Source organism: Monodon monoceros, unplaced genomic scaffold (assembly GCF_005190385.1).
Source record: "Monodon monoceros isolate NGI ecotype Baffin Bay Population unplaced genomic scaffold, NGI_Narwhal_1 Super_Scaffold_19, whole genome shotgun sequence".
NCBI classification, from domain to species: Eukaryota; Metazoa; Chordata; class Mammalia; order Artiodactyla; family Monodontidae; genus Monodon; species Monodon monoceros.
Window position 1 is genome coordinate 43,857,100 of NW_021703775.1, and position 20,134 is coordinate 43,877,233.

At 36.6% G+C, this 20,134-nt stretch overlaps 1 protein-coding gene across 2 annotated transcripts in view; it reads left to right on the forward strand.

Annotated features, from left to right (window-relative positions):
• PSME4 (proteasome activator subunit 4) overlaps positions 1 to 20,134 on the forward strand; it is a 101,469-nt gene that overhangs the window by 20,633 nt on the left and 60,702 nt on the right. For both annotated transcript variants that reach the window (XM_029232324.1, XM_029232325.1), the window contains exons 2-4: positions 7,448 to 7,588; positions 8,235 to 8,351; positions 19,272 to 19,316. In XM_029232324.1, the coding sequence (XP_029088157.1) occupies positions 7,448 to 7,588; positions 8,235 to 8,351; positions 19,272 to 19,316 (303 nt within the window). The remainder of the gene's footprint in view (positions 1 to 7,447; positions 7,589 to 8,234; positions 8,352 to 19,271; positions 19,317 to 20,134) is intronic.

Sequence of the window (20,134 nt, forward strand, 5' to 3'; positions counted from 1 at the left end):
TTAACGATAGGTACCTCGGTTTATCTCTGGGCTTTCTATCTTGTTCCATTGATCTGTGTTACTGTTTTTGTGCCAGTACCATATTGTCTTGATTACTGTAGCTTTGTAGTATAGTCTGAAGTCAGGGAGTCTGATTCCTTCAGCTCCTTTTGTTTCCTCAAGACTGCTTTTGCTATTTGGGTTCTTTGTGTCTCCATACAAATTTTAAGATTTTTTGTTCTAGTTCTGTAAAAAATGCCATTGGTAATTTGATAGGGATTGCATTGAATCTGTAGATTGCTTTGGGTAGTATAGTCATTTTCACAATATTGATTCTTCCAATCCAAGAACATGGAATATCTCTCCATCTGTTGGTATCATCTTTAATTTCTTTCATTACTGTCTCATAGTTTTCTGCATACAGGTCTTTTGTCTCCCTTCGTAGGTTTATTCCTAGGTATCTTATTCTTTTTGTTGCAATGGCAAATGGGAGTGTTTCCTTAATTTCTCTTTCACATTTTTCATCATTAGTTTATAGGAATGCAAGAGATTTCTGTGCATTAATTTTGTATCCTGCAAGTTTACCACATTCAAAGATTAGCTCTAGTAGTTTCCTGGTGGCATCTTTAGGATTCTCTATGTATAGTATCATGTCATCTGTAAACAGTGACAGTTTTACTTCTTCTTTTCCAATTTGTATTCCTTTTATTTCTTTTTCTTCTCTGATTGCCGTGGCTAGGACTTCCAAAACTATGTTGAATAACAGTGGTGATAGTGGACATCCTTGTCCGTTCCTGATCTTAGAGGAAATGCTTTCAGTTTTTCACCATTGAGAATGATGTTTGCTGTGGGTTTGTCGTATACTACCTTTATTACGTTGAGGTAGTTTCCCTCTGTGCCCACTTTCTGGAGAGTTTTTTTATCATAATTGGGTGTTGAATTTTGTCAGAAGCTTTTTCTCCATCTGTTGAGATGATCATATGGTTTTTATTCTTCTGTTTGTTATATGGTGTATCCCATTGATTGATTTTTGTATATTGAAGAATCCTTGCATCCCTGGGATAAATCCCACTTGATCATGGTGTATGATCCTTTTCATGTGTTGTAGGATTCTGTTTGCTAGTATTTTGTTGAGGATTTTTGCATCTATATTCATCAGTGATATTGGTCTGTAGTTTTCTTTTTTTGTAGGATCTTTGTCTGGTTTTTGGTATCAGGGTGATGGTGGCCTCATAGAATGAGTTTGGGAGTGTTCCTTCCTCTGCAGTTTTTTGGAAGAGTTTGAGAAGGATGGTGTTAGCTCTTTTCTAAAAGTTTGATAGAATTCACCTGTGAAGCAATCTGGTCCTGGACTTTTGTTCATTGGAAGATTTTTAATCACAGTTTCAATTTCATTACTTGTGATTGGTCTGTTTATATTTACTATTACTTTCTGGTTCAGTCTTGGAAGGTTATACCTTTCTAAGAGTTTGTCCATTTCTTCCAGGTTGTCCATTTTATTGGCATGGAGTTGCTTGTAGTAGTCTCTTAGGATGCTTTGTATTTCTGCAGTGTCTGTTGTAACTTCTCCTTTATCATTTCTTATTTTATGGATTTGAGTCCTCTCCCTGTTTTCTTGATGAGTATGGCTAATGGTTTATCAATTTTGTGTATCTTCTCAAGGAACCAGCTTTTAGTTTTATTGATATTTGCTATTGTTTTCTTTGTTTCTGTTTCATTTATTTCTGCTCTGATCTTTATGATTTCTTTCCTTCTGCTTACTTTGGGTTTTGTTTGTTCTTCTTTCTCTGGTTCCTTTAGGTGTAAGGTTAGATTGTTTATTTGAGATGTTTCTTTTTTCTTGAGGTAAGCTTGTATAGCTATAAACTTCCCTCTTAGAACTGCTTTTGCTGCATCCGATAGGTTTTGGATCATCATGTATTCATTGTCATTTTTCTCTAGGTATTTTTTGATTTCTTCAGTGATCTCTTGGTTATTTAGTAACGTATTGTTTAGCCTCCATGTGTTTGTTGCTTTTTACGTTTTTTCCCCTGTAATTGATTTCTAATCTCATAGCATTGTGGTCAGAAAAGATGCTTGACATGATTTCAGCTTTCTTAACTTTACTGAGGCTTGGTTTGTGACCCACGATGTGATCTATCCTGAAGAATGTTCCGTGCACACTTGAGAAGAAAGTGTAATCTGCTGTTTTTGGGTGGAATGTCCTATAAATATCAATTAAATCTAGCTGGTCTATTGTGTAATTTAAAGCTTCTGTTTCCTTAATTATTTTCATTTTGGGTAATCTGTCCATTAGTGTAAGTGAGGTGTTAAAATCCCCCACTATTATTGTGTTACTGTCGATTTCCTCTTTTATAGCTGTTAGCAGTTGTCTTATGTATTGAGGTGCTCCTGTGTTGGGTGCATATATATTTATAATTGTTATATCTTCTTCTTGGATTGATCCCTTGATCATTATGTAGTGTCCTTCCTTGTCTGTTGTAACATTCTTTATTTTAAAGTCTACTTTATCTGATATGAGTATTGCTACTGCAGTTTTCTTTTGATTTCCATTTGCATGGAATATCTTTTTCCATCCCCTCACTTTCAGTCTGTATGTGTCCCTAGGTCTGAAGTGGGTCTCTTGTAGACAGCATATATATGGGTCTTGCTTTTGTATCCATTCAGCGAGCCTGTGTCTTTTGGTTGGAGCATTTAATCCATTCACGTTTAAGGTAATTATCGGTATGTATGTTCCTATTACCATTTTCTTAATCGTTTTGGGTTTGTTTTTGTAAGTCCTTTTCTTCTCTTGTGTTTCTCACTTAGAGAAGTTCCTTTAGCATTTCTTGTAGAGCTGGTTTGGTGGCACTGAATTCTCTTAGCTTTTGCTTCTCTGTAGAGCTCTTGATTTCTCCATCGAATCTGAATGAGGTCCTTGCCGGGTAGAGTAATCTTGGTTGTAGGTTCTTTCCTTTCATCACTTTAAGTATATCAATCCACTCCCTCCTGGCTTGTAGTGTGTCTGCTGAGAAATCAGCTGTTAACCTTATGGGAGTTCCCTTGTATGTTATTTGTCATTTTTCCATTGCTGCTTTCAGTAATTTTTCTTTGTCTTTAATTTTTGCCAATTTGATCACTATGTGTCTTGGCGTGTTTCTCCTTGGGTTTATCCTGTATGGGAATCTCTGCGCTTCCTGGACTTTGGTGGCTGTTTCCTTTCCCATACTAGTAAAGTTTTCGACTATAATCTCTTCAGATATTTTCTCTGGTCCTTTCGCTCTCTGTTTTCCTTCTGGGACCCCTATAATGCCAATGTTGTTGCATTTAATGTTGTCCCAGAGGTCTCTTAGGCTGTCTTCATTTCTTTTCATTCTTTATTTTTTATTCTGTTCCACAGCAGTGAATTCTACCATTCTGTCTTCCAGGTCACTTATCCGTTCTTCTGCCTCAGTTATTCTGCTATTGATTCCTTCTAGTGTAGTTTTCATTTCAGTTATTGTATTGTTCATCTCTGTTTGTTTCTTCTTTAATTCATCTAGGTCTTTGTTAAATGTTTCTTGCATCTTCTCCATCTTTGCCTCCACTCTTTTTTGGAGGTCCTGGATCGTCTTCACTATCATTATTCTAAATTGTTTTTCTGGAAGGTTGCCTATCTCCACTTCATTTAGTTGTTTTTCTGGGGTTTTATCTTGTTCCTTCATCTGGTACATAGCCCTCTGCCTTTTCATCTTGTCTATCTTTCTGTGAATGTGGTTTCTGTTCCGCAGGCTGCAGGATTGTAGTTCTTCTTGCTTCTGCTGTCTGCCCTCTGGTGGATGAGGCTATCTGTGTGGCTTGTGTAAGTTTCTTGATGGGAGGGACTGGTGGTGGGTAGAGCTGACTGTTGCTCTGGTGGGCAGAGCTCAGTAAAACTTTAATCTGCTTGACTGCTGATGGGTGGGGCTGGGTTCCCTCCCTGTTGGTTGTTTGGCCTAAGGGAACCCAACACTGCAGCCTTCCTGGGCTCTTTGGTGGGGCTAATGACAGACTCTGGGAGGACTCGTGCCAAGGAGTACTTCCCAGAACTTCTGCTACCAGTGTCCTTGTCCCCATGGTGAGCCACAGCCACCCCCTGCTTCTGCAGGTGACCCTCTAACACTATCAGGTAGGTCTGCTTCAGTCTCCCCTGGGGTCACTTTTCCTTCTCCTGGGTCCTTATGCGCACACTACTTTGTGTGTGTCCTCCATGAGTGGAGTCTCTGTTTCCCCCAGTCCTGTTGAAGTCCTGCAATCAAATCCCACTAGCCTTCAAAGTCTGATTCTCTAGGAATTCCTCCTCCCATTGCTGGACCCCCAGGTTGCGAAGCCTGACGTGGGGCTCAGAACCTTCACTCCAGTGGGTGGACTTCTGTGGTATAAGTGTTCTCCAGTCTGTGAGTCACCCACCCAGCAGTTATGGGATTTGATTTTACTGTGATTGTGCCCCTCCTGCCATCTCATTGTGGCTGCTCCCTTGTCTTTGGATGTGGGGTATCTTTTTTGGTGAGTTCCAGTGTCTTCCTGTCGATGACTGTCCAGCAGCTAGTTGTGATTCTGGTGTTCTCACAAGAGGGAGTGAGAGCACGTCCTTCTACTCCGCCATCTTGGTTCCCGTCCCCTATTGTGGTTTTAATTTGATTTTAGTGATGAACAATGATGTTCAGTATCTTTTCATATGCTTATCAGTCATGTGGATGTTGTCTTTTGAGAAGTTCCTTCCTGAGTCTTTTGCCCATTGTTTATTTGGTTGTGTTTATTATTGATTTGAAGGAGTTCTTAAGTAGTTTGGGGGAGTACTTTGTCAGATGGTGATATGTATTCCAAATATCTGACTGGGCTTTTTTATTTTCAGTGGTGTTTTATTGTGAATAGAAGTTCCTGATTTTAATGAAGACCAGTTATTAATTTTCTTTTTGTGTTCTTCAGAAGAAGTCTTGGTCTTTTTTTTTTTTTTTTTTTCAGTACGCAGGCCTCTCATTGTTGTGGCCTCTCCTGTTGCGGAGCACAGGCTCCGGACCCACAGGCTCAGTGGCCATGGCTCACAGGCCTAGCTGCTCCGCGGCATGTGGGATCTTCCCGGACCGGGGCACGAGCCCATGTCCCCTGCATCGGCAGGCGAACTCTCAACCACTGCGCCACCAGGGAAGCCCTTGGTCTGTGTTTTGAGAAATGCTGAGGCAGGAATCACTTTCTGCTTGGCAATAACTATTTGCTGTTGACAGGGCAAATAGGTTTCTGAGTAATCCCCCTAAATTCTCTAGTTTTGTCAGCAGTTCTAGCTCCTCTAAGAATCCCTGGGTTGGTCTCTTCTTTTCATAGTATTAAATTTTGGACTCTATGAATTTTATGTCCCTAATGTTTACACAATTTATACTACAGTAAAAAGGCTTGTAGGTAAATTATTTCAGTTGCTTAGAGCAGTGTTTCTTCAATTTTTCCACAGAAATCTTTTAGCCACAAGGGAGAGTAAGTGCATAACCGCAGGGGCACTTGGAGCCCTGTCAAGGCCTGAGGTAGCCACTGGGAACAAGAAATGTTTCATTGGACTCTTCTGTTTTATCTTTAAAATATGTGCTGTTTCTTAGGGGATATGGTTTGTTTTCACTTGAAAGTAGCGTTTAAATGATTCTAGCTTTTACTCCTAAATTTAGAGTGAAATTGAGGGAGGCTTCAGGAGTCTGTACCATGCTCATTCAGCAGCCTGAAGTATCTCTGGCAGCCCTGGGCTTAGGGTCTCTATGTATTGTCTTCATTAGCCCATTTCCTTTACCAGGCCTAGGTGGTTAAGAAACTTTCACGGTAATTACTGACAGAGGCAAAACAATATCTCAGGTCTCATTGCTGTCTCCCCTCACTGCCCCCACCCCCGCCCCAATACTGTTCGATCGCCTAGTACTAAGCTGAAATCATGGGATTATACCTTGAAAGTTCAGACAGACAAGAGCTGAATAAATATGCAGCAGCCTGAGAAAATTAAAAAAAGAGTGCTCTTATTGGACCAAGAATATTGAGGATTTTCTGGAAAAAGAAAAACAGGTATTCTAATTTTAGAAGTTAAACTCAAGTTTAATTTGATCTTAGCTGTTGGAGAAGTGCTAAAGATCATATAAGGAATGTTAATGCTGTGTCTTCTGTTGAATTATGTATTTGTCTATAAAATGGTCTTCCTCAAAGGAATTTATGATTTTAAGTATCCAGTAATTTGTTCTAAGTAAGTTTTTGTTACTTAAGTTTTAGTTACTTCTGAATCCTTAACTATGCTGTGCTTAGTCATTCTTGCTTTTTGGGACACCTTTTCCTTAAATTGCTTATAGTTGACGCTTTTGTTTACATTGATTCCCTAAAGTTAAAAAATTGAAAACATATAATTTTGAGATAAAATACTGTGCTTTTTTGGTAGCAACATAATTTTATTATAGTTATGAGTTAATGCCTAGAAACAAATAGTACAAGTTAGGTAACGCTGTATTGTTTCAGGATTCTCAGTAAGCGTTCATCAAAGATTCTTGTGGTTAAAACAGTAAACTTCTATGTCTGTACTCTTTTGTTCTGTTTTATAATGTTGTGATATGATGTTTTTAAGTAGTTTCAGCAAGTCATTAGGTAGATTGTTATTCTGAATGAGCACTTGTTTAATAAAGGAAAGGGTGCAGAGGGATTCTTTTCAGGTTACTGTGTCCAAAGACCAGTTAAAACCATGCAAAAATAAAAGAGCAGTGTTATAATTGGTCATTAAATGTTGATGTGAATTCAGTTATTATAACTGAATTATAAGTTTTTTGTCAATAAAGTACTTATTTGGTAATCTCTTAATTAAAATATAGAGTAAGTCTTTCCTGCACGGTGATGAGTGTGCAGTGTGATAAAATGTTTGACATCAAAGACTTTTGAAATTAAAGTGTAAAATACATATTTTTTTTTATTGTGGCAAACTCTTAAATTTACCCTCTTAACAATTTTTAAGTGTACAGTATGGTATTGTTAACTGTGTGTACATTGTTATACAACAGATCTCTAGAATTTTTCATCTTGTATCACTGAAACCCTATACCCATTGTACAATAGCTCCCTGTCTGCCTTCCCAGCCCCTGGCAACCACCATTGTACTTTCTGTTTCTATGAGTTTGATTACTTTAGATACTGCATATAAGTGGAATCATGCAGGATTTGACTTTTTTTGATTGTCTTATTTCACTTAGCATAATGTCCTCAAGGTCCATCTGTGTTTTAGCATATGACAGCTTTCTTCTTAAAGGCTGAATAATATTCCATTGTGTATATATGTGTGTGTGTGTGTGTATATATATATATATATATATATATATATATATAACATTTTCTTTATCCATTTGTCTGTTGATGGACATTTATGTTACTTCCACACTTTGGCTATGTGAATAATGCTGCAATGAACATGAATGTATCACGATATCTATTTTTAAAGGCTGTATCGATTTTTCTCTTGCAGATATATTCGACTTTATGGGAGAAAATTTAGCAAAGAAGATCATGTTCTTTTTATCAAATTATTATATGAGCTGGTATCAATTCCAAAACTGGAAATCAGCATGATGCAGGGATTTGCACGTCTCTTAATCAACTTGTTAAAGTAAGTCAATGTCCTGTGATTTCTGCTAAGATTTTTTTTTTTTCTTCAAGGTTTTAGGGAATGAGGAGAGCTAAGTGTTCTTTGGTAAGAAGACCAAGTCCCAAATTACCATTTTGGAAAAAGATTGCAGAAAACTTTATCATAAGTTTAAACCCCATGTGTTAATTAACCTTTTAATTAAGATTCCTTTTTCTCCATGAAGTCTTCCCTTCTCTAGCATATATTGAACTATATGTTGTCTATTTGTTTCATTTATACTAATTACCTTCCCTTATGTAGACTGTAATATCCTTGTGAAGACAGGGATCATTTATTCTTTTGCTTATCCCAGGCACCCAGCACAATTCGGGAAACATTAAGTACTCCATAGATAGTGTGGGAAAGTATGAAACTCATCTACAATAATGGTGGCACAAATTTTAATGCCTCTTTTTACCTGGTGCCCCTTGAGGTTTGGACAGCAGCAAAAGTCCTGGTGCATTGTTCTTCCTCCTACCATGTTTTGCCAGTGAGTGGCTGAGGATGGGGAAAAGCAAAACCCACTGTGATGACAGCAACATTTAACAACTGTTCTCCCTGTGTAGTATGTGTAGTATACACACCCTGAGCAAGCATACACACATGTATTTACTCTTTCTTTAATTAGGAAAAAGGAACTTCTTTCAAGAGATGACTTGGAGTTACCTTGGAGACCACTTTATGACATGGTGGAAAGAATATTATATTCCAAGACAGAGCACCTGGGATTAAATTGGTTTCCTAAGTAAGTATTTCCATTTAAAGTACTTTTGGGGAGCACTTTTGGGGACTCTTAGGGGTTTGATCATAATTGAGAAATGTTGGGTTACTTGAGATAAGCAAGCAAATACACATTTTAATGTGCTCATTTTTATGTATCTTGACTCCTAAAACAATTTATTACCCTCTTTAAGCTATATCTGAAGCTGCACTTAAGAATTTCCCACCACCATATCTCTAACAGCTAACATCACCATACTGGCCAAAGAAAACAAGAGATTTTTGTTTGAAATCTAATATTTTGTCATGCACATTTGGCGTTCTTCATAGTATATCCACATATGTTTTAATTCTTCAAGTAAAATGAATGCTTCAAGAGGAGGAGCTTTGCGTATTCCAGGGGGCACCCACATCCTAGAGCACACACACTCCCAGTTAAAGGAGCATCAGTTTCAGTGATTGACTGTGTTATAGTACAAATTATTCAAATGCACGGTCTTTGGTTTATGTTATTTTCTAGTAATGTTTAGACATAATAAGACTATAAATCTCTGGCTGTTTATGGCTTCTTGTACACACATCCTGACTCTTCCAGATCTCTCATTTTGGTACATTTTGTATTTTATTCTGAACCTTTACAGAGTACAGTATAATCATCTGTCCTTTTTGATTAATAGTGATTTCAGGCTTGACTGCAAAGTGTCATTTTTCCCTGTTAACAAGGGTTTGTCCAGTTGTGATCTAGCTCTTAATTTTCTCAGTCTTAGCGTGTTTGGCTTAAATACTCTTAAATTTGTGATTGAGGTTTATTTTTAGGAAATCTTTTTTTAAACTTTTAATAGCTGTTTCCTCTTATTATCTAGAGTTGTTTCTCATGTACATATGCACTCATTTTCTGAAGAACACCATTTTATATGCCTGTATTATTTTCCTTTTTCTCTTTTATAAATGAAGTCTTTGAACATTTATTTCTGTGGTTTTTCTCTCAATCCTAGACATGTTTACATATCTACCCAGTTCAGTTCATTTAATCCATGATTAATCCTCAGGCCTCACTTAAGTCAGCAGTCGTTAAGTGAATTTTTTTGAAAATGACTGCTGATGGCAGACTTTAAAGACTTTTAGGTCATAGGTAAAGAGTGAAATGATGTAAATGGAAAGAGTAAAAAAAAAACAAACTATAGGTAATTGTGAACTTAGGCCCCAATTGTTTTTTGGACAGTAGTCACAAATACTCTCAGAAGGTATTTCAGTCAGTCACATGGTCAGAAGGTATTTATTTCTTGAAGATTTCATGTGTTAAAACAAGGAAACCCATTTCAACCATAAAAGTGGCAGAATTCATCATGAAACTAAATGGTGCAATGTTCAAGTGTGTTTTTACTAATATTTATTATGAAAACCCCAAATTTAACATGAAAGATTACTTTTGAGTTTTGTTTCTGCCAGAGGGAGCATGGAACAGACTGGATTGACTAGACCTCAAAATCTGAGCCTATTGAACTTTTTTTTTTTTACAGCTGTTTTATTTTATTTTATTATTATTTTTTGGGGCTGTGTTGGGTCTTTGTTGCTGTTTCTCTAGTTGCGGTGAGCGGGGGCTACTCTTTGTTGAGGTGTGCGGGCTTCTCATTGCGGTGGCTTCTCTTGTTTTGGAGCACAGGCTCTAGGTGCGCAGGCTTCAGTAGTTGCAGCATGCAGGCTCAGTAGTTGTGGCTCGCGGGCTCTAGAGCGCAAGCTCAGTAGTTGTGGTGCACAGACTTAGTTGCTCCACGGCATGTGGGATCTTCCTGGACCAGGGATTGAACCCGTGTCCCCTGCATGGGCAGACGGATTCTCAACCACTGGGCCACCAGGGAAGTCCTGAGCCCATTGAACTTTTGACTAGAATCACCATTTCATGGATTTCAGGGACCTTTAAATGGAGTTCAAAATCAGTTATCTTTCTAAAATTTTCCTGGCTCATTTTTTGACTGCCTTTGAAAGTCTTTGGTAAATCATGGGGGAGGGAAAGCTATTCCTTCAGTAATTTCTCCTTCTTCAGCATTTCTTTTACTTCTTTATAACCAAGTGTCACACTTCCTGCCCTGACAGGTGTAACTTTGCAAAGGCAGCCACTTTTTTTTTTAAGTACTATGTCGTTATTAATAAATATCTATGGCTTTCCTCTTCAGCGATGCCACTGTTTTCCAGGAAATTTTGTTAACGCTTATTACTGTTAGTGTCAATCATTGTTTATAGTTCCTTCCCTGCATCTTGATACTAATTACCATGTCATTTCCTGAAGCTTCACATCATCCTTGCTGTTATGGAAACCTTCCTTAAAAGTTTCACCTTGGCTGTTCTTGGTCTTTTGAAGAGACATCAAGTCTTTGATGAAATCTTTACTTGGTTTACAGTGTGACTCTTAACTCTAATAGACTTTTGTATTCTGTAGATAACTATTCCAAAATGAAATTCATAAATAGCATGACCTTTCTACACTCAAAAATAAATATAAATAATGTTTTAACCGTAAAAGAAATAATGGGAAAGTAGTTTATTATAAAGCAATATATATTTCAAACATGCATGCACTATTATACTAAAAAACACAGTATAGGAGACTTCTCTGGTGGTCCAGTGGTTAAGAATCCACCTTTCAGTGCAGGGGACGTGGGTTTGATTCCTGGTCGGGGAGCTAAGATCCCACATGCCATGGGGCAACTAAGCCCGCACGCCGTAACTACTGAACCCACGTGCCACAACTAGAGAGAAGCCTGTGCACCACAATGAAAGATTCCGCTTGCCACAAGACCTGACGCAGCCAAAAATAAATAAATATTTAAAAAAACAGTATGGTATTCAGATTTTGCATCTACTTTTAATGAGTAAGTTTGGATTTAAAAGTAAAAAGGTCAAAACACATTCTGTATCAGAAGTACAAGAAAATGTAAGATAAACAGCATAGCAGCATTGTTAGTGGACATTTAAATAAAAACTAGTGCTAGGATACAGAATAACAGGCCACACTTACTTAAATATGATGAGAGAGAGAGAGAAATAACTTTAATTTCAGACTACTGACTGGGAAAAAAAAGAAGTAAGATACTGTTGCAGGTGAGCTGGCCTTATTTATAACATAGTGTCACAATGATTCTTTATGTAATTATGTGGGATGGTAGTTACTTAGTATTACAAAACATTATTTTTAAACATTATCGCATGTGAAAGAAATAGGCAAAGGATGAATTAGGAAAAGAAACATTAATATATGAAGCCATAGAGAATTTGTGCAGCAGACTTTTGCCAAAATAAACAATGTCAATGTGTAATTTTCACAACATAAATTGTCTTTTGTGTCCTACCAAAATAAGGATGACATTCCAGAAAAACATGAAGCATTTTAATGAAGAATTTAATGAAATTCTCTGACATCCTCATTCTTTGTGTATCTGATAATTGCAAGTGTAGTGACACTTGGTTCTAAGACTGTTAAAGCAATCTTCAATCTTAGTTACATATTTGTATGAAAACTACACATGCACAGGGATTTAGTTTTGGCAAATCAAGTGGGGCAACTGGAATTGCCATTATGCTGTAATTTTTTTTTCTTTCAGGAATCATGAATAACCGTAGGTAAAATTTTCAGCCAAAGTACAGCCTTCCTTCAATTTACATGTTAGTTGTATTCCTAGAGATTCGATGTCTGTTAAAACTGTGTGAAAAATAGTTAATGTTTAAAGCAGTTAACTTTTAGTTCAAGAATTTTTAACCTGTATAACTGTGCATTGGGACATTTGAAAGTCTTGAAGTAATAATTTTTTGTTGAGTCTGGCTATTCCATGAATTGCAGGATATCTAATATACCTGGCTTTTAATCAGTAAAGGTCCAGTGAGTCCTCCCCACAATTGTGATAGTTAAAAATGTCCCTTACATTTCCAGAATGCGCCCTGCATGTGGTTAGAGGCTTATGGATTTGCTGTCCTCTTAGCCTGCATCCATGCAAGTTAAAGTTTCCTTTCTCATTAATCAGTCTCTCCTGTTTTCTTACCATTGGTCCAGCACTTTTTGCTTTCTTTTTTTCTGTTTTTAATTCTGTAAGATCCAGGTCTTTTAGTTTCCAAACCAGTATTCTTTTTCCTGTTCCAGTGCTTCTCAGATTGTCCATTTAATACCTCCTTCCCTTTCCCCAAAGATGTTTCTTAAGAGGTGTGGTGTGAGAAATTTCTTGGAATTTTTACATTTTATCTTAAACATTCATATCTTTATTAGGCATATTAAGTAATGCTTTCATAAGTAAAAATTTCTTCCATATGTATCTTTTTTTTTTTTTTTTTCTTCCATATGTATCTCTTGACTAAAGTTGATGCTCCAAGAAGATGAACTCTATTGGCCTAGTGGCTTGGAGCACTTACACACAGGGCTGTGTGTGTCCACTAAAAGGAGCACACATTGTGAAGTGCAGCTCTGTTGATGCATCCTGTTTTTAAAAATGATGATGTGTTGTTCCAGTTTGAAGTGATCAGAAAGAATACTGGGCATCTGGAACTACTTTTGAGGGGGCACTTTCTTAGTGAGAGGCAGCACTGTAGGACAAAATTTGAAACTTAATGTCTCTTCTGTTAAAAAAAAAAAAGCAGTTTTTTAGAATTGTAATTTATTTTTTATTTTTTTTTTATTTTCTTTTAATTTTTTTCTTTTTTTTTTCTTTTTTTTCCTTTCCTTTTTTTTTTTTTTTTTTTTTTTTTGCGGTATGCGGGCCTCTCACTGTTGTGGCCTCTCCCGCTGCGGAGCACAGGCTTCGGACGTGCAGGCCCAGCAGCCACGGCTCATGGGCCCAGCCGCCCCACGGCATGTGGGATCTTCCCAGACCGGGGCACAAACCCGTGTCCCCTGCATCGGCAGGTGGACTCTCAGCCACTGCGCCACCACGGAAGCCCTACCTCTCCTTTTGAAAGGAGTACCTGTACCATATTTCCATTCAGGTCACACTGTATATAGTTACAACAATTAACTTTGAAAGATTTTCAGATTCTTTGGTTCTTGGACTGTTTCATCACACTTGCCTTGATTTTAATATTGGAGGAATCTGATGTGTTAGAGACACTAGTTGGAGAGCCATGCAACAGTACTTTCACTTTTTGTTCCTCACAGCTAGTCTCTGTCCAGTGAATTTCTAAGATGGGATCATTTAAAACATTTTAAAATTTACTTTTCTACTTAAGATACTATTGGGGCTTCCCTGGTGGACGCAGTGGTTGAGAGTCCGCCTGCCGATGCAGGGGACACGGGTTCGTGCCGCGGTCCGGGAAGATCCCACATGCCGCGGAGCGACTGGGCCCATGAGCCATGGCTGCTGAGCCTGCGCGTCCGGAGCCTGTGCTCTGCAACGGGAGAGGCCACAGCAGTGAGAGGCCCGCGTACCGCAAAACAAAACAAAAAAAAGATACTATTTAGTACACTAGTATAGCAAGTGTTTATAGCCCAGGGATAGAAGTGTGACTTTTTGCAAACATTTTATTTCAGAAAATTACTTAAGGAGCCCTTTAATATGGCATGCTTTGGGAGTTAGTATTTTGTTTTGAGTATTTTCATCTTAAATGTATTCTGAGACATTTTGAAACAGTTTTGTCAGCTGACTGCATGTATTCATAACTATTTCTAGAATACCATTTTTATAATCAAACGTGAAAGCTTTTTTCATTTGTTAACTGTCTTTCAAGTCTTAAACTCATGTGCCTTATGTGTTTGTCTTTATTGAAACCGCTGCTTAGAATGCCATGCATTTCAACATGATTTTAAAAGCTGATTCCATTGTTTGAAGCAAGGATTATTAAACTTCCTTTTCCTTTCTCCTATTTTCTTCTCTGTCCCCTCCTCCTTCTTCTTTTTTGCTTCCTCTCTTCCTTCCCTCCTCCTTTCTGTCTTTTTGCCTCAGTGGCAAAAGACCCTTTTTACTTCCATCTGTTTTTACTTTCTACTGGAGAAACAATTTGTAGGGTTTTTTTATTCAAAATTAAAATTGGAAAAAACCTAGGTAGTTGTGAACTCGATACTAGCAACTTAAGAGCTGCTTATTGTTTACTTTGTAAAAGAAGCATCTGAATCTTTTGGGCATGATTTTATGTCATAAAGCAGTGTCCCACACAATTAATTGGAATAACATATTACAGGTTACAAATGTAGGCAGCACGGTAAAGAAAGGTATTGCTACTAACAAAATGTGGGGGAATTATGCATGGATCAGTTTTTACAAATGAACATAGATAATTCATGTTTGAATTGCTATGTGTATATATAGAGATTTATTTAGTCTTATTACTATCAGTTCAGTTTTTATGGGTTGTTTGGTGTTTTAAAGGTTTACATATTTGCATCATGAGTAGCTTGGGCCTAGATAACTCATTTACATTTTAAAAAATATTTAAATATCTATTTTTCTTTTATATATATTCTAAGGTGGATCATACAGTATTAAACTATTTCATTTTTCATATTAATCTGCCTCTGGAGAAATTTGATGTTTCCCTTTTCTGGTACTTGTTCTTGATTTCTTCTTTCTCTGTTAAATCTAAAAGGACCATTTGAATTGGCACTCTTGTCCTTAAGATACAGTTAAATCCTTTGTTCCCCCATCAACACATGAAAATGACATGTTCTTAACCTCTGTTGGGGTTTCTTGATATGTGTAGCCACATTTCTAAGCTTAAGTTACTACCAGCAACTCAAGAATGATCTTTAGCTACAGAATTTAACATGATAATGAAATATGAAAGTAATTTGTCTGAGAACCTGTTGAAATTAAAATAGTTTACAGTTATTTTGTTAATAAACAATGATTATTAATATGGCATTTGCAGTGATTTTTTTAACATGGTATTTGAGGAACATTCTACTTTTTAAAAAATTCTATTTTTATTTGGAAATTAGAGAATAATTGGTTGATTTTATTAATTTTTATTAATGACTTTGATAGTGCTTCTTTCAAAAGTTGTGCTACAATGATCTTTCTCTAGAAACTGCTCTTTTTAAACCAATTTAAAAAATACTCAGTTCACATTGATCAGGCTTGTCATCACTTGTAGCAATTATACACACTCTTTTTACATGAGTGGTCAGAATCATTACAATTTCTTAACATTTACTTGCCATAGAGGCATACTTTTTTCTTGAAGTAATTGTATTGAAAAACCCATGTTAATGCTACATCAGTGATGAAGATGTTATAATTTATTTAGACTGTCCTCAGGTAAAATTATCTTGAACCTAATTTTGTGTGAAGTGGCTGTGAAAAATGACTGCTGATTTAACTAAGCAGTATTAGATTTTGTAAGGTTAGATATGCGGTGGATAGTGTTTGACTAACTGATGGTGGATTTGTTTGGATTTAGGAAAAGCAGGAAAAAACTGATATATTAAGTTACAAGGAGGTTGAGGCAGAGGTATGTAGAATATACCAGGGTTATAGTTTCCCAGTTCATTTATAAAAAAGCAAATATGATTACTCTGAAGTTAAATTTTAGTTCAAGAATTGTGAAGTGAAGCTGAACGTAGTTCTGGCCGTGGGCAGTCCACACTACTCTCATCTTGAATTTGTCATTTGCTGTACATTTCTCTGGTTTAGAAGTGAATATTGTCCTGACAGCTAGGTAAGGCTAAGGAGGTAGGAATCATACACCTCGAGGTTTATATAAGTCCACTGTCTCAGTAACTGGAGGCTAAGGCTTTTGGCTTTCCTCAGGCTTCTCTGCTACATATTTGGCATTTATTAACTTAAGGCATACTTAAGTACTTAAGTATTTATTTGGCATACTTTATTAACATAAGCACTCATAAAGAACGTCATCATAAGGAAATTGCATCCCAGAGAGGAAAATTCACACAGAGTCATTTGTTGAAACTGGGACAAGAGCTCAAGAACTGGGACAAGAACTTACTTTCTGCCCTGATAAATAGGGTGGCAGTTGGGGAAGGACTTTCCTATTTTGATGCAATTTCCTAAATGTAAATTAATAGCTTCTCAGAGGCAGTAGAATAAATGTAAAAGCAAAATGAGTACAAATTTTCATTCTTAAGGAGGTTGAAAATATAATTTATTTTGGCCAGATATGAAATAATAATTGTAGGTAACATTTATTGTGCTTAATTCTGGGCCAGATAACTGCATTCTTTACATTATCTTATTTAATTTTTGTAACAACTCTTATATAGATAGGAGGCTATAATACTGCGCTACTAGTAAGTAGCAGGACAGGTATTCAAATTCAGATCTGTCTGACTCTAAGCCCAGGCTGTGAACCATTCATTACATGATATACTGTGGCTTTCTTTTCAAACTAACATGCGTTTACTAAGAGGAAATAGCGTACAAGAAAACCCACCCAAAACTTAGTCCCTCTGTAGATCCCTTTTGATTAAAAAAAAAAAAAAAAGTGCTTTGAATTGTTGTCACTTTAGTATTAGAAATTTCCAACAATTGGAAAAGTTTTTAGTGATTATTCACTCCCTCTAAAAATTAGTGAAATATAATCTAGTAGCATCTAGCCATAACCTTTTATTTTATTTTTAAACAGAAACATTGTTCCCTTCATCTTGAGAGATTACAAGAATCACAAAAGGTCACTATACAGATATCACAGGTTAGAGAGATTGTACCCTTTTCTGGCTAAAGAGCATAAATCCAATGGCACAGGCCTTATTAAGGAGGGGTTGAAACAGACTTTATTTAGATAAACTAAATCACATTACCACACACCCTATTCCTCTAATGAGTGAAGTGACAGCTATCAAGTCTTACAATTAACCTTCTATTCTGAAGAGTGAAGGGAACTGGAGAAAACATGTAGCTATGCAGCCTTTTATGACTTGCTTTCTAGAATCATTTTTGACATTATAGGAAGTTTGTTGGTAGAATAGAAAAATTACCAGTGAAAATAGCAGGTTTTCTGTGTTGTACTCTCAAACAAGCTGCCACAGAAACAGTTAAAAGTAAATGTAAAGTTAACATGAACACAAACATTAGGAACTGGTAGAATTATAGATCTTCTGCTTATTTCCTTGGACCATAAGTTTACCATTTTAGAATTATCTTTTTTAAAATCTGCATTTAAGTTAATCTCTTATTTCATTTGGGACTAGATGAATCTTCAGATCTTACCTATGAATTCTAAAATTTGTTTCTAAGTTGGTTCTTTGGTCCAAACTAAAAGAAGATCCAGAGATCGATGTTCTTTGTTGTCCTGATAGAAAATGTTTATAGAGCGTTGTAAATAAATAAATATATTTATAATATATGTATATATGTAAATGAACACAGCCTTGTTATAAGCACTTTGGAAATGCCCAGAAGTAAAAAATCATAGTCGTGGTCTTCCGGGAGTTGTAAATGTAGTTGGAGAGAAGTTTGCTCCCCTCCCCCTCCTTTTTTTTTTTAACTAGGCAAACTTAGATGTTCCCTCAATTAAACTCTGTTTCTGAATTGATGAGTTTTTTTTGTGAGAGAAGGTAACATCTCTCTTTGATAATCAGAGAAAATGCTCCATGATGGCTCTCTGGCCATATGGTCATCTTTTTTATTTTAGAATTATCTCATGAGTTGTAGCCAGGTTTCCTCTTCAGTTAATTTTTTTCTGAGTACTTTTGAAATTAAAGAGGATTCTTACTGGGGCTTCCCTGGTGGCGCAGGGGTTGAGAGTTGGCCTGCCGATGCAGGGGACACGGGTTCGTGCCCCAGTCCGGGAAGATCCCACATGCCGCAGAGCGGCTGGGCCCGTGAGCCATGGCCGCTGAGCCTGCGCGTCCGGAGCCTGTGCTCCGCAATGGGAGAGGCCACAACAGTGAGAGGCCCGCGTACCGCAAAAAAAAAAAAAAAAAAAGAGGATTCTTACTGCTTCAAGTAATGAAATTATAGTTTTCTCTCTTGGTTATATAGTACATTGATTACTTGTGTTGAGTTTGGTTTGTGTTATCCCTTGGAATTTCTTTGCAAATTAGTTCTTAAGCTTTCAGAGAAGTTGGATAGACTTCTGGACTTAAGAATTTCAAGCAGCTTAATGAGAAAGTGTCAGGTGGAAGCACTGCCTGAAAGTTACCCCTTTCCCCCATAATTTTTTCTCTTGAGATTTGGGGACTTGTTTTATTTTTACTTTTATACATCGTATTGTAAGTAGTCACACATTTATTTTAAAATTCCAGTTCAAAATTACCCTTTGTTTTGTTAATTTGCATTTGACCTCTTTTGACTGTGGTCTACTTAGAATTTTAAACATCCGGTCTGGTGATGTGTGTTTAAACCAGTACACACTAGCCTTTTCATTAAAGTAGAAGTGTTTATTATAAGTTCATATACAAATTTTTATGTTGTTTTCCTAAATTCACTTGAACCCCCTACCAGTTGGAAAATAAGTTACAGCTTTTAATGTTCCTCAGCTAACTTCTTAAGTAGCTGGTCAGAAAGGTGACAGTTGCTAATTATTTTGATGATCGTTGCTGGCAATAAAGTGCCTTGGAGGGTTATAAAACTCTCATCAGTAGGTTACAGAAAACTGGTTTCTGGTAGTTGCTGACAGAGGCACACAGACTTTGCTGTTTGTTTTTTGATGTAAAAGCACTTTAATAAAATTTAAAATTAGTATTTGAAGCCACTGAACATGCTTCTTGATGTATTGATAGGTATATGGTCATTGCTGCCCACTTTGTAAAGATCGAAGGTGATTTGCCCTTTTTCTAGTTTTCTTCCCTTTTTTTCACTGCATAGAATGAGCAAAATGAAGGCAAAGGGAAGAGTAGATTACAGAGTTTAGGTAGTTAATTGTTAGAGTTTTGTCTGTATGAAAGAGAAGGATTAGTCATTCCATATACACAGATAATACCTAAATGTATGAGTGTACCTTAGAGATATTTATTAAAAATGTGTTCTTAAAATACACCAACCTAATTTATCAAATGGCTTTTTCCCCCCAGTTCTGTAGAAAATGTTCTCAAAACACTCGTGAAAAGCTGCCGACCGTAAGTAGCTTCTCAATTTATAAAGCCTCTTATTGTTTCTGTGGGCTTTTCCCCATCTTTAGTATGCTTTGAAGAGGAATTTAGAGGTATAACTAGTCTCTGATATTGTGATGTTAGTCACTGGGCACAACATATCATCTCCAGCTTTTCAACTGAACTTTTCAGATTTCATTTATAAATTTAGAAATTTTTAACTGGTGTGGGTGTCAGTCACCCATTATAAAGTAAGAATGCAATAATGTACGTATAACTGGCTTCATCTGAAAGATTTTCCTAGAGTATTGTTACTCAGATCAAAAATATTTTCCAAAATGAGCCTTGTAGGTCTTATATTAAAATGAATAATAATAAGATGGCGCATAAGTTTTTTTCTACTGTGTTCTGTTTCAGTAGAATATTTGACTTTGAACATCCCATATTCTTATGTTTAAAGATGAATATGGATAGAATTTAGTTTAATTAAAGTCCAGTTGTGTGGACTTGAACTATTTTTTCATTCTTGTTTATCAGGCTGTTCTAAGACATACTTCTGCTATGAATGCAGTGAATTCTTTTGAATGGAAATTCGTATATTTATCATATGCTTGTAATATGAGTTAAAGTTATTTTATAGATCAGATATTTGTTGCTGACCTCCTATACTACTCAGTCTCGGGCAAATGTATTTTCAAGATATAAAATGTCTCCTTTTAAGAGCCTTAAGATCTAACCTGAGTCATTCAATAAGCCACCAAGGAGCAGTGTTATTTTGTGAAACTTGATCATCACTGAGGTACTTACTGGTTTTTAGGTTCTTAGATAATTCATAGAATGCCCAA